We start from the raw sequence: 12,122 nt of genomic DNA, 5'->3' as shown, positions 1-12,122 counted from the left end.
AAATCAAATTAATAAAAAAAATAATTTAAAAAGATAATAATAATCGGTTGCTGTAGTGACATTTCTATTTTTTTTAATATCTAGTTTACTTTTGTAAACTTTTATTTTTTAAAATTCACCAACTTAGTATATACACTTCATTTACCAAGCTTTTATTTAAAATTCACCAACTCAGTATATACACTTCATTTACCAAACTTTTATTTACTTTTTTGATACTACTTAATTATTTATATTAATTATTTGATCATTTAATTATTTGCATACATTTAGTTAATTTAAGTAATTAAATTTAAAGGAAAATGGGTGATGATGTGGAAAATATAAAGATGTGTAAGGATGTTTGTATGGTTGGAGATGAAATTAAGGTTTTTAAGGATTTATAAGGATTTTTAAAAATTGATAAGGATATGATGTGGCAGCTGATTAGGCAGCTAAGGGCGTCTAAGGGAGCCCTTAGCATTGAAGATAGTCTAAGTATATTGTCACCAAGTTCTAACCCTTTTAAATAGAATTGTTTATGAGAATTCATGCGTTTGAAAATACTTTTGAAATATGAAACCGAGTTAGTTTAGGTTTTTTTTTTTTTTTTTTTTTTTTTTTTTTTTTTTTTTTTTACTATAATGGGGTAAATGTAGCGTGTTTCAAGAGAGGCTTCAGCCTTTTTTTATTATATTTTATCCATCATAACTTTAAACGGATATAACTTTTGTATATGATAATATATATTTTAAATAATTTAAATTACACCACATTAAAAATGATAAAATTCTATTTAATTTTGTGAAATTTAAAAAATATTACTATATGAAAAAGTTGTGCTCGTTTAAGAATTATGGTGGAAAAGAAAAAAAAAAGTAAAAGGCTGAAGCCTCTTAGAGACGCCACAGAAGGTGGTGTAACGTCTCTAAGAGACGCCTCAAGTGACTATTTCGTAATAGGTGTGGGTCAATAGCTATTTTCGTGATTTTCCCTTTTGTTTTCCTTCTATATTTTTGACTTTTTTTCCTGGTGGTTTTTCGTTTTTAAAATTTTTTTTTCTAGATGGTTTTTCGTTTGCCGGTGTTGCTTTTTAGCTCTTTTTCTGATGTTGTGTTTGCGCTTGCCGACGTATGTCTCTTTATACGCCGTTCAAATGATGACACGTGTTCGTGCGAGCACCGACCTTTCTTTTTAAGAGTTAAATAAATCAATATAAAACTCCACTTAAAATAGGTATACACCTAAATGAGAAAAACACTAAAAATATTAAAGCTTAGAAATTTTTCATGAAGTTTAAAGATTACATTTAATTAGTCAAATTATTCATTAAAAATAGTCGAGAATTCTTCATCAGACTCGAAAGCAGCCATGTGTTCCGGCAACAAGCAGACTTCCAAATCAATGCTTCCTCCGCCCTCCCGTCCGGGATACGACGTCACCTTTCCCTCAAACTTATTACCATACCCACTCAAAACCGCCAATGCTTTCCCCAATCCAAATTCGTTTCCATACATGTCAAACCTAGGCGAGCTCCCCATATATACACTATTTTTGTCAAAATGCACCCTCGCATTTACGACATACGGCCTCTTCACCCACACATCCATCCCTTCCTTAATTCTTTTATCACTATGGCTTGCCACGGCTCCATGCAACCGTAATGCCGCCCACCCGACACCATGATCAACCAACTCCCTCGCCGTTATTGTTGCCCTCACCGTCTGGACCATATTACCTGGAGTTTGGTAGATCCCGGTCAGGATAAATTGTATTCATCTCAAATTATGTTACAAATGTATATATTCACACAAACATGAATAATTTTTTAGAAATATGTAATCTTGAAATAATGAGATTTGCTATTAAAAATTGGCTGCGGTGCTGCTTGTTGCACGTTTACCTGTCATTCTTATGTAATTTTTCTTTCGTTAATAAAATTAAAATGAGATACATTTTAAAACTTTTTCAAAAAACCCATTTACAAAAAAAAAAAAAAAAAAAAAATTAAACATACCCTAATCTAATCACACTATTGCAAAATAAACTAGAAAGCTTAGGAATTCATTCCTGTGCATAACATTACCGAAGTAATTTTCAGGTAAAGGTGGGGATATCCTGCTTCTATTGTTAATGGCCATCATGCAATCGGTTTCTTGATCTGCTGGAACCCGCCGGGCGCGTGTCACGCACCTCCACACAAGGGCCGAGAGCGACTGTAAAGAGGAAATCTTTGTCGTATTGCACTCCGAATTTGCTTTCGCCTTGAGTTTAGCGAGCGAATCCGACGAGAAGTGAAAGATTCGTTCCCTCAACATTGGGCGGTTTGGTCTATTTATGTATTCAACATCATGGCTAAACGGGAGGTTGATAATCGGGTCGGATCCTGCAGGAATCCATCTGTCAAGGATTGGAGGACGTGAGATGTGAGTTAAATGACTGTTTTGCCCTTTGGATTTGAACATTTCTGACCAGGAGTTGATGAAATGCCAGTACGAGGTTCCATCAACTAACATATGTGTTGGTGCACTTGTGTCTGTACTTTGTCTGTATTCGGTCTGTATGTAAACGATGTCCTAAGTCTGTAAATTGACTAAGTCAACCATCCTCCGGATTGACTTGGTCAAACAGTTAGAAAGATAAATGTCTGTCTCGAAGGATAACCTCGAAGGATAATGTTGATCCTTCGAGGTGCTCGAAAGATATGGTTCGACCATGGTTCGACCATTAGACCTCGAAGGATGATCCTTCGAGGTCCATGCTGATCTTTCGAGCTTGCTGTCATCGATAGATGATCCTTCGGACCATCTATCGGATCCTTCGGACAGGACCTGCTGTGTATGGGTATATATATCCATGCAGTGTGTTGTGGTTTAGTGTGACACTCAGTAGATGCACACAGACAAGAGACTGAAAGCTTGAGAGCATTCTGCTGGAAACACACACACACACTTGAGAGTTTACATCTTTGGTTTTGTAAACATTGTGCTTGTAACCGTAAACCTTCATACGTATTAATACAGTGGTGTTAATCGGTGAAATCTTGTGTGCTTGTTTCTCTACTTGCTTCATCCCGGTTTGCCTACTAGCTTGGATTCCGCACTTGCTAGTGGGTTAGTATAAAAAGGTTTAGGTTTGTTCTCGATCCTCCGAGAAAAGGGACCTACAAGTGGTATCAGAGCCTCGCTCTTTACCTTGTTTAAAACCGGTTTGTTCGAGTTCTTTGGTGTGTTTGGACACTAGGTTTAGCACCCGTTTTGGTGGTTTTTCTTGCTTTTCTAAACTGAAAAACGGCTTCTAAACCTTCGGGAGTGTTCGGGGTCGGTTTGGGTAACATAAAAATCGTTTTTGTGAAACTTTGAACTTTCCGGCCATACTTCCGGTTTGTCTCCGGTGACTGAACTTGAAGATAAGGTTGCCTATTTTGGTAAACTTTTGAAAGTCAAAAAGGTTGGTGAAAAGGCGTGTCTGAACATACCTTTCTGCCGAAAGTTGGTACACCAACCTGTCACATTTCTCACCAACCCATCAGTACTTTTGTCAGTGTGTCAGCAGTTGAAAGATAACTTTCGAGCTCGAAGGATCATCCTTCGATCAAGGAGATTCGAAAGATACATCCTTCGAACATCCTTCGAAGTCAGTGTGTTATCCTTCGAGTCAAGGAATCTTTTCGATAGATACATCCTTCGAGTTACTGTTCATTACGAAAGATAAGGATCCTTCGTGTTGGGTGAATCTTTCAAGGTTATCTTTCGAGATTATTGTTCGAGCCATCAACAGTGATCCTTCGAACACTGTTGATTCTTCGAACAGTTGTCATCTTTCGAAGCCTGTGTTCGAAACATAAGGAGAATCTTTCGAAATCATCCTTCGAAAGATAAGGACCCTTCGTATAGTCAATCCTTCGAAGTCAATCCTTCGAAGTCTTTGTTCGAAACTCAACAAGGATCTTTCGAACCTTGTTGATCATTCGAACAAGTATTGATCTTTCGAACAGGTTGTATCTTTCAGTTCATATCTGTTTTACACGTTAACAGTTTGTGGTGTGTAGGTTTGGTATATATATAATTGATCAAAATGAGTTGCACAAGTCCTTGGGATTGGAGTACGGATCCACAACCAGATCTGAAACAGATGTCGATGGCTGAATATATGACGTGTGCCATTCCAAAACAACAACAATCAATAAGTTCATGTCAATGGGCTTTGGTATCCAATCAAAGTCAAAGTCTTCAGAATCTTCTGATTAGTGAAAGTGAAACAGGCAGTAACAATCGTCCACCAAAGCTGAACCACATGAACGATTTTCCGTCATGGAAAGGCCGCTTTCACACATATGTTCAAGGACAAAGCACCGATCTTTGGATGTGTTTTGTCAATGCATTCAATGAAAGTCTTGAAAGTAGAGCATCCACTTCAGAAGGTTACGCCAACATGCTTGAAAATGACAAGAAGGCTTATGAATTGGAGAAAAAGGCCTATGCCATACTTACTCAAGCACTCAACAAAGACATCTACCATCAGTTTTCATATTGCAAGACCACGAAAGCATTGTGGGATGCCTTAGTTGCTAGAGGAGAAGGCAATGCAGCTGCTCGAAAGTCTAGGCATGATTTGTTGAAGAAAGAATTTGAATCTTTTCAGTTTTTGGAAAACGAGACTCTGAATGATATGACCACACGTTTCTATCATTTGATTAGTGAAATGTGTGCTTATGGGGTGGCAGCTACTCAACAAGACATGGTGAATAGGTTTGCTGACGCCCTACCCCCAAAATGGAGTTCGTTTATTGAGTTGTTGAAGCATACTAAAGCTCTAGATGAAATCAATATCTATGAGTTCATTCAAAAGCTGGAACATAAAAATGATGAAGAAATTAGAAAAGCAAGGCGTGCTCCAGCTCCTCAGAATACAGAAATGTATCTTCCAGGATTCGATGCTTTGGCAAGATCCGCTGCAGCTCAGCAACAGCAACCTAAGCTGCAGACTGCATTTGTGTCCAATACAAGTTCAAGTTCCTTTCCATTTCCTCAATCAACAGCTGTTCCACCACAACCTCAATTCGATCCGAGGTCTTACATTCCTGTTCCAACACAGCCACAACCACAACCTCAACAACAACAACAGCAAGCTCACTATACAAGCAATCCTCAACCTCAACCCCAAAGTCATCACACGATCCGAGTCGACAACTCAAATCTTTCACACCTTAGCATTGAAGTTGCTAAGGAACATATGGAAATTATCAACACCATGGTCAGTGCTTACTGTGGTTTGGTAGCTGGTCAGCTTGGAAACATCAATATGACCAATGAAGATTATGATCAGATCGACAAGGAAGAAATGGAGTTGATGGATATTAAATGGGCTTTTGCTAGTGCGGTTAGAAGGGCAAAAGATTTCATGGCACGAACTGGAAGAACTTCGTTGGAAGGAAAGAAAAACACGAAGTATGGGTTTGATATTAATGCCGTCACGTGCTTTAATTGTGGCGAGAAAGGGCACTTTAAACGTGAGTGCACTCGACCAACAAAACACGGCAATCACAACCCGTTCAGAAACCAGACTAATGTGAATGCCCAACAAGAAAACCGTGAACGGAGGATGGTGGCAGTGAACAACAATCAGGGACAGCCTGGAATTACCAATCACAATCGGGCTTTGGCTGTTCAAGCTGATGAAGGATGTGACTGGTCAGTGCAGTTTGGTGAAGGTGATCAAGGAAGTGGAACTGCTTTGTACGCTAAAGTCATCGAGCAGGTTCATAAAGAAGAATCTTCTGGAAGTGATGACAGTTCTGGTTATTCTGGAAGTTCGGATGAAGAAGGCTCTGTTTCTGGGGATAATCACTCAGAGCCTGATGTGAATGAAGAAGGAGATGATGATATACAGGAGCTACTGAATGAAGCTGATGAGCTTAAATGTCAGAAATCAATTCTGATTAGGAAGGCTGCTGCTACATCAACGGAAATGGAAAAGCTATTCTCTGAAGATGGAGCTTTTTCTTTTCAAACTGCCTTTATGGCAAATGGTTCAGCCTCTACTAGTCAGGTAACTTCTGAACCTCCTGCTCCTAGTATTTGTAAATCATGTGCAGAGATGAAGCTTGAATCAGAAAAGCTTCATAGTCATAATCAGAATTTGGTTATTGAACTGTCAAAATGCCAAGAGGCAAACATGGCTTTAACCCGGAATGAAAAAGAATTTAAATCTGTAATAGAAACATTAAAGAAAAATGTGTCCGAGGTTAACAAAGTAGTTTACCACAAACAAGTAAGTATAAATGAATACATTAACCTTGTGGAAGAAACTAAGAAGCAATTAGCCATTGCCCAATGCAAGCATGATGCGATCAAACAGAAATTGGATAGTTATTCTAACTCCCGATTTGTGCTTGATCACATCATAGACGTTCAACAACTGAAAGGTAACGTGAAAGGTGTAGGGTATAAGGCGTGTCCACCCCCTTTGATGGACAACTATACCAAGATGCCCGATGAAGAGGAAATGCCTCGGTATGAACCCAGTGTGCCTTTGAACTTTGAGGAATTTTCTACTGGCCTAGGGTTCAAATCGGACAGTTCTTCAAACACAGCCCCTAAGGAACCAGAAACTTCACCATCCATGAAACAAAGTCCTCCAATTATCGAGGACTATGAGACATCGGATGATGAATCAGAAGTGGCTGTAAGTGATCAGGATAAATCACTTAGCAAGATGAAAGGAGTAGATATTCCACGAGAGAATCACATCCTTTGTGATCCTGATACTCCTGAGATTCCATCTGTCAAGAAGCAAGTGATTGATCCTGTCAAGGTTGATAAGACAGGTGTGTCTACTGTTAAAAGCAGTAATGTGTTGTACACTTTGGTTGGAGATAATAAAATCTACTCAGATCATGTTTTTCCAATTAAAAATGTAAATAAATCTTTGATTGACAAAGTCTTTGAAGACAATACAAACAAATTTTTGGGAAAAACACTGCCGGGAATTGTGGTAACACAATGTGATCCAATTCCTAAGGCTGAGATTAGGAAACAGTTTGGCAATCAAAAATCTCCAACCACTCAACAACCGACTGCTTCTAAGGGTAAACAACAACAACGAGCTCCAAAGCCAAAGGCTAAGGTTGAATCAAAAGGAGCTCGTTACATGAAGAAAGGAAAAGATGTTAAATTTGTAGCATCAAGAGGTACAGATAAAATTGAGACTTTTGAAAACAAATCAAACAATGATTTTGTGCAACAAGTCAAAATTTTGAAACGTAACAGTGATAACAATTACACCCAACATACAAATGGGTGTGATGAAAGAGCAAGTACCTCAGGTTCTACAAGTTCAACATCTGGTAGTCAATCAAGTTCTCCTAAGTCTGTTGAAAGGAGAACTTGTTTCAAATGTGGAGAAATTGGGCACATTATCAGAAATTGCCCAAATGCTCCAAAGAAGAAATTTGTTGAGAAAACTCCACCTGAAACAGTTCACCCTCAACGTCGGTCAGTTTCACCTAAACAAGATAAACGAACTGTAAAAGAACAAGAAACTAAACAACGACGTAAGAACATAAAAACTGTTGAAAAAGCTTTAAAATCTGAAGTTAAAACAGTACAAAAGGGACCAAGTGTGTCACAACCTGTAAAACCAGAATCTTCAAAAACTGGTAGGCACAGACAAACTTGGTTACCTAAGTCGGGTGACAATTCAGGGGGAGCAGTTGTTCTTGAAAACCATCAAGAGATAGAGCTTACGTATCGTGATGCCAAGGGACGACCCAAGACCACTAAGGCTTGGGTCCCCATTCTCAACTGATGTGTTTATTTGACATGTGCAGGATGTTCTAGGAGGAACTATTAATAGTCATTGGATTGTTGATAGTGGAGCATCCAGGCACATGACTGGCGACTTACGGCTCCTGTACGACGTGAGAAATATTAGAGGAGGGTATGTTGCTTTTGCGGGTGACAAAGGTGGATACATCACTGGAGAAGGAAGTATCTCCAATGGTATCGTGTGCTTTGATAAGATCAATTATGTGAAGCAAATTGATCACAATCTTCTCAGTGTGTCGCAAATCTGCGATAAAAAGTTCTCAGTGATTTTTGATGACGCTGGCTGCTATGTGCTGAAACCTGGATTCAAAATTCCACAAGAATGGATTCTCTTATCGGCTCCGAGAGTTAATGATCTTTATATTCTCGACATGAGCCAGGCGATTACAACATCTGCACAAGTTACTTGTTTTGTCTCAAAAGCCACAGAAAAGGAGTCTATATCTTGGCATAGAAGAATGGGACACATTCACTTGAGAAAGATGAACCATTTGGTGAAGAATAATCTTGTGAATGGCGTGCCTGTAAGAAGTTTTCATTTACAAGATATCTGTGTCTCGTGCCAAAAGGGGAAGCAAACAAAGAAGTCTCACCCTTTGAAGAAAATCAACACTGTCAGCATGCCTCTCGAACGTCTTCATATGGACCTTTTTGGACCTATGAAGCACAAGACAACGTTTGGTGATGCTTATTGTTTAGTAGTTACTGATGACTACTCTAGATTTTCTTGGGTATCTTTTATGGCACACAAGAGTGAAACTCCTGGCATCCTCAAGGATCTTCTTACAATGTTGGAAAATCTCTATACGTTGAAAGTGAAAAGGATCCGAAGCGACAATGGAACTGAATTCAAGAATCAAGTTATGGATGAGTTTTGTACTTCTAAAGGCATTCTTCATGAGTACAGTTCTCGTTATACTCCACAACAAAATGGTGTCGCTGAGAGGAAGAATCGGACTATTATAGAAACTGCAAGAACAATGTTAGTAGAGTCGGAACTCCCTATTCAATTCTGGGGAGAGGCTGTATCAGCTGCTTGCTACACGTTGAACAGAGTTCTTACAGTTAAGAGACATGGCAAGACTTGTTTCGAACTCCTTCAGAGAAGGAAACCGGATCTTTCTTACCTTGAACCGTTTGGTGCTCCTTGTACTATGATTGAGCCAGATGGAAAGTTTGGTGCAAGAGCTATCGAGGGTTTCTTCCTTGGATATGCAACTCCGAATTTTCGTGTTTGGAATCTAGCTACCAAGAAGATTGAGCTATGGAGTGAAGTTAGGGTTCAAAGGTACACGAGTCCTGTTAGGGCTCCGGGTGATCCGTGGATGTTCGATTATGATGGGCTATTTGACTCCTTCAATCTGCCAACCTTTGACGAAGAATCAGCAGCGGCTCGAATGTTGTTGGAAAGTGACAACGCTACTGTCTCGCCATTGGTTAGACCTATTGTTGTTGACCCTCAAGCTTCTACGTCTGTCAACAACATGGTTCAAAATGAGGTTTATGAAGATGCTGCTGACTATAATGACTCTTCTGAAGATGATGAATATCATGACGCAGCCGAAGGATCTTCAGCTCCAGCTGCTCCTGTTCAAGGTGCCTCTGGTGATACACCTCATACGCAGAATATAGATACTGCTGAAGGGAATGCATCCACCTCTACCCACATTCCTGGTGTGGAGTTGGTTGTTGATCTTAATCTGAATAATTTGGGTATCAATGCTCGTGTGCCAGATAATCCTGAAATGAGGATTCACGATACCCATCCCCAGCAGAATATCATAGGAGATGTCCATCGCGGTGTGCAGACGCGTAATCAGCTGAGAAACAACCGGAATGCTGGATTGTATTCAGCTATAAGAGAATCTGGTCAACAAAATGACTGGTCCTTCGCGTGTTATGTGTCACAAGAAGAACCAAAGTCGTGGAAAGAAGCATTGAAAGACAGTGCTTGGGTTGAAGCCATGCAGGAAGAATTACAGCAATTTCACAAGCTGGGTGTTTGGAAGCTTGTTGAAAAGCCTGAGAATTACAAGAAGATTGGCACTCGATGGGTCTTCAAATGCAAGAAAGACGACCGTGGAGTGGTTATTCGGAACAAAGCTCGTTTAGTCGTTCAAGGTTTTCGTCAGATAGAAGGGATCGACTACAACGAAGTCTATGCACCAGTTGCACGTCTGGAAGCTATTCGGATCTTTCTGGCTTATGCCTCATTCAAAGGATTCAAGGTTTACCAGATAGACGTCAAAAGTGCATTTTTACATGGTGTGGTTGAAGAAGAGGTATATGTTGAAACAGCCTCCAGGTTTTGAAGATCCTGTCATCCAGATCGGGTTTGGTTGCTCAACAAAGCTCTCTATGGTCTTCATCAAGCGCCACGAGCTTGGTATGCAACCTTATCTACATATTTGCTGGAGAACGGTTTTCGAAGAGGTCTTATCGATTGTACTCTCTTCATCAAAGAACAAGATGGAGATCTTCTCTGGTACAGGTATATGTTGATGATATTATTTTTGGTTCTACTAATGATGTTTTGTGTAGGAATTTCGAGCGCATCATGCAGGATAAGTTCGAGATGAGTGCTATGGGGGAAATGAATTTCTTTTTGGGCCTACAAGTGCAACAAACGGAGTCTGGGATTTTCATCCATCAGACTAAATATGTTGGAGACATCTTGAGCCGGTTCCAGATGTCAGATGCAACGCCCATTGGTACCCCATTGCCAACTAATCACGGAATAACTCCTGACTTGAAGGGTGAACCTGTTAGCCCTTCATACTATCGCGCGATGATCGGATCCCTTATGTACCTCACAGCATCAAGGCCAGATATAATGTACCCAACGTGCCTACTTGCCAGATATCAAGTTAATCCGAAGGCCTCACATCTTGCAGCTGTCAAAAGGATTTTTCGTTATTTGAAGGCTTACCCCGACACCGGTCTGTGGTATCCTAGGGATAATAACTTTGACTTAGTCGCATTCAGTGATTTTGATTTTGGCGGATGTAAAATCGACGGCAAATCCACAACGGCTGGATGTCAGTTTTTAGGAAATCGCCTAGTCACATGGCAGTGCAAGAAGCAGACGTGTGTAGCTACATCAACATGCGAAGCTGAATACATTGCTGCCTCAAGTTGTTGTTCACAAGTTCTCTGGATCCAACAACAATTGCGGGACTACGGTTTTGAATTCCTAACTACTCCTATATACGTTGATAATTCTGCTGCTTTAGATATCACTAAAAATCCTGTGCAGCATTCAAAGACCAAACACAATCGAAATCCAAATATCACTTCATACGTGATTGCTTTGAGAAAAAGGCTAATCGATGTTGTTAAGGTCCACACCGATGACCAACGTGCCGACTTATTTACCAAAGCTTTTGACAAATCCAGATTTGACTTCTTATTATTGGTAAATGGCATTAAGGTCAAGCAAGAGTAAACCAACATCGGAAAATCATTTTTGTAAAATATCCTTGTGTGTTTTTAAATTTATCTTAGTTTATTTGATTTTAAGGGGGAGTAATCCAAAACTCAGAAAATACAAAAACATCGAAAAATTTCAAAAACACAAAAACAATAGAAAACAAAATGAGTTTCCTGGCGAGCAAAAGAGAAAATGATAGTACATCAGTGGTCTATCCAAACCTCTTTAACCTTAAATGAAAACGATAAGCAGCTCTATATAAGATGTATCGGTAAGGCTCACAATCATTTTAAAGTGTGCAGGGTGATATAAATTTAATCGACTGAAGATCAGGTGGGAAACCATTCATTGGCATATGGTCTTAGTACCGAAATTTCGTTTGATAGATTGCCGAGGTTCTGAGATATTCGGTCTTATGCTGCTTATCATCTGGGTATCATGGTTGTATCTTTTACCGAAAAATAACGGGGACGCAAGTCTAGATCTTCCATGATACTATACATACGTGTACATATTACATACTGCATTCGACCTCAATAAGTGATAAACAATCACATGTCCAAATCAAATAAGTGATAAAATATACATTTATCCGGGCGTCAAGTTCGTCTCTCTGCTGTACGGAAGTACTGACCTGTTCACGGACTTGCACCTGTGCCCTCATGCATACGAAAATCAAGTTCCTCATCAATAAGTGATTATATCACAAAGGACTTGTTTTCAAATCAAAATAAGTGAGTATCTCACAATTTATACGGTCAAACAGATGATAATCGGTATACTCACCGGTAAGATGAACTCTCGTGCATACCTTGATACGGGAATGTGTCGTGATGTGGATGAACACCGGTCGGTAAGTATAAATCATACCTTAACGTATCCTC

General features: G+C 39.5%; 1 protein-coding gene across 1 annotated transcript in view; it reads right to left on the bottom strand.

Moving 5' to 3' along the window:
- Window positions 1–1,301: 1,301 nt before the first annotated feature.
- Window positions 1,302–12,122, bottom strand: part of LOC110943740 (protein ENHANCED PSEUDOMONAS SUSCEPTIBILITY 1-like) — a 17,494-nt gene continuing 6,673 nt past the window's right edge. Inside the window, exons 2-3 of the mRNA XM_035989216.1 lie at window positions 2,066–2,488; window positions 1,302–1,717 (exon numbers count right to left, since the gene is read on the bottom strand). Of these exons, the coding sequence (XP_035845109.1) occupies window positions 1,302–1,717; window positions 2,066–2,488 (839 nt within the window). The remainder of the gene's footprint in view (window positions 1,718–2,065; window positions 2,489–12,122) is intronic.

Source organism: Helianthus annuus, chromosome 4, assembly GCF_002127325.2.
Source record: "Helianthus annuus cultivar XRQ/B chromosome 4, HanXRQr2.0-SUNRISE, whole genome shotgun sequence".
NCBI lineage: Eukaryota > Viridiplantae > Streptophyta > Magnoliopsida > Asterales > Asteraceae > Helianthus > Helianthus annuus.
Note: the sequence above shows the minus strand (reverse complement) of the source record. Positions and strands in the feature narration are given on the sequence as shown.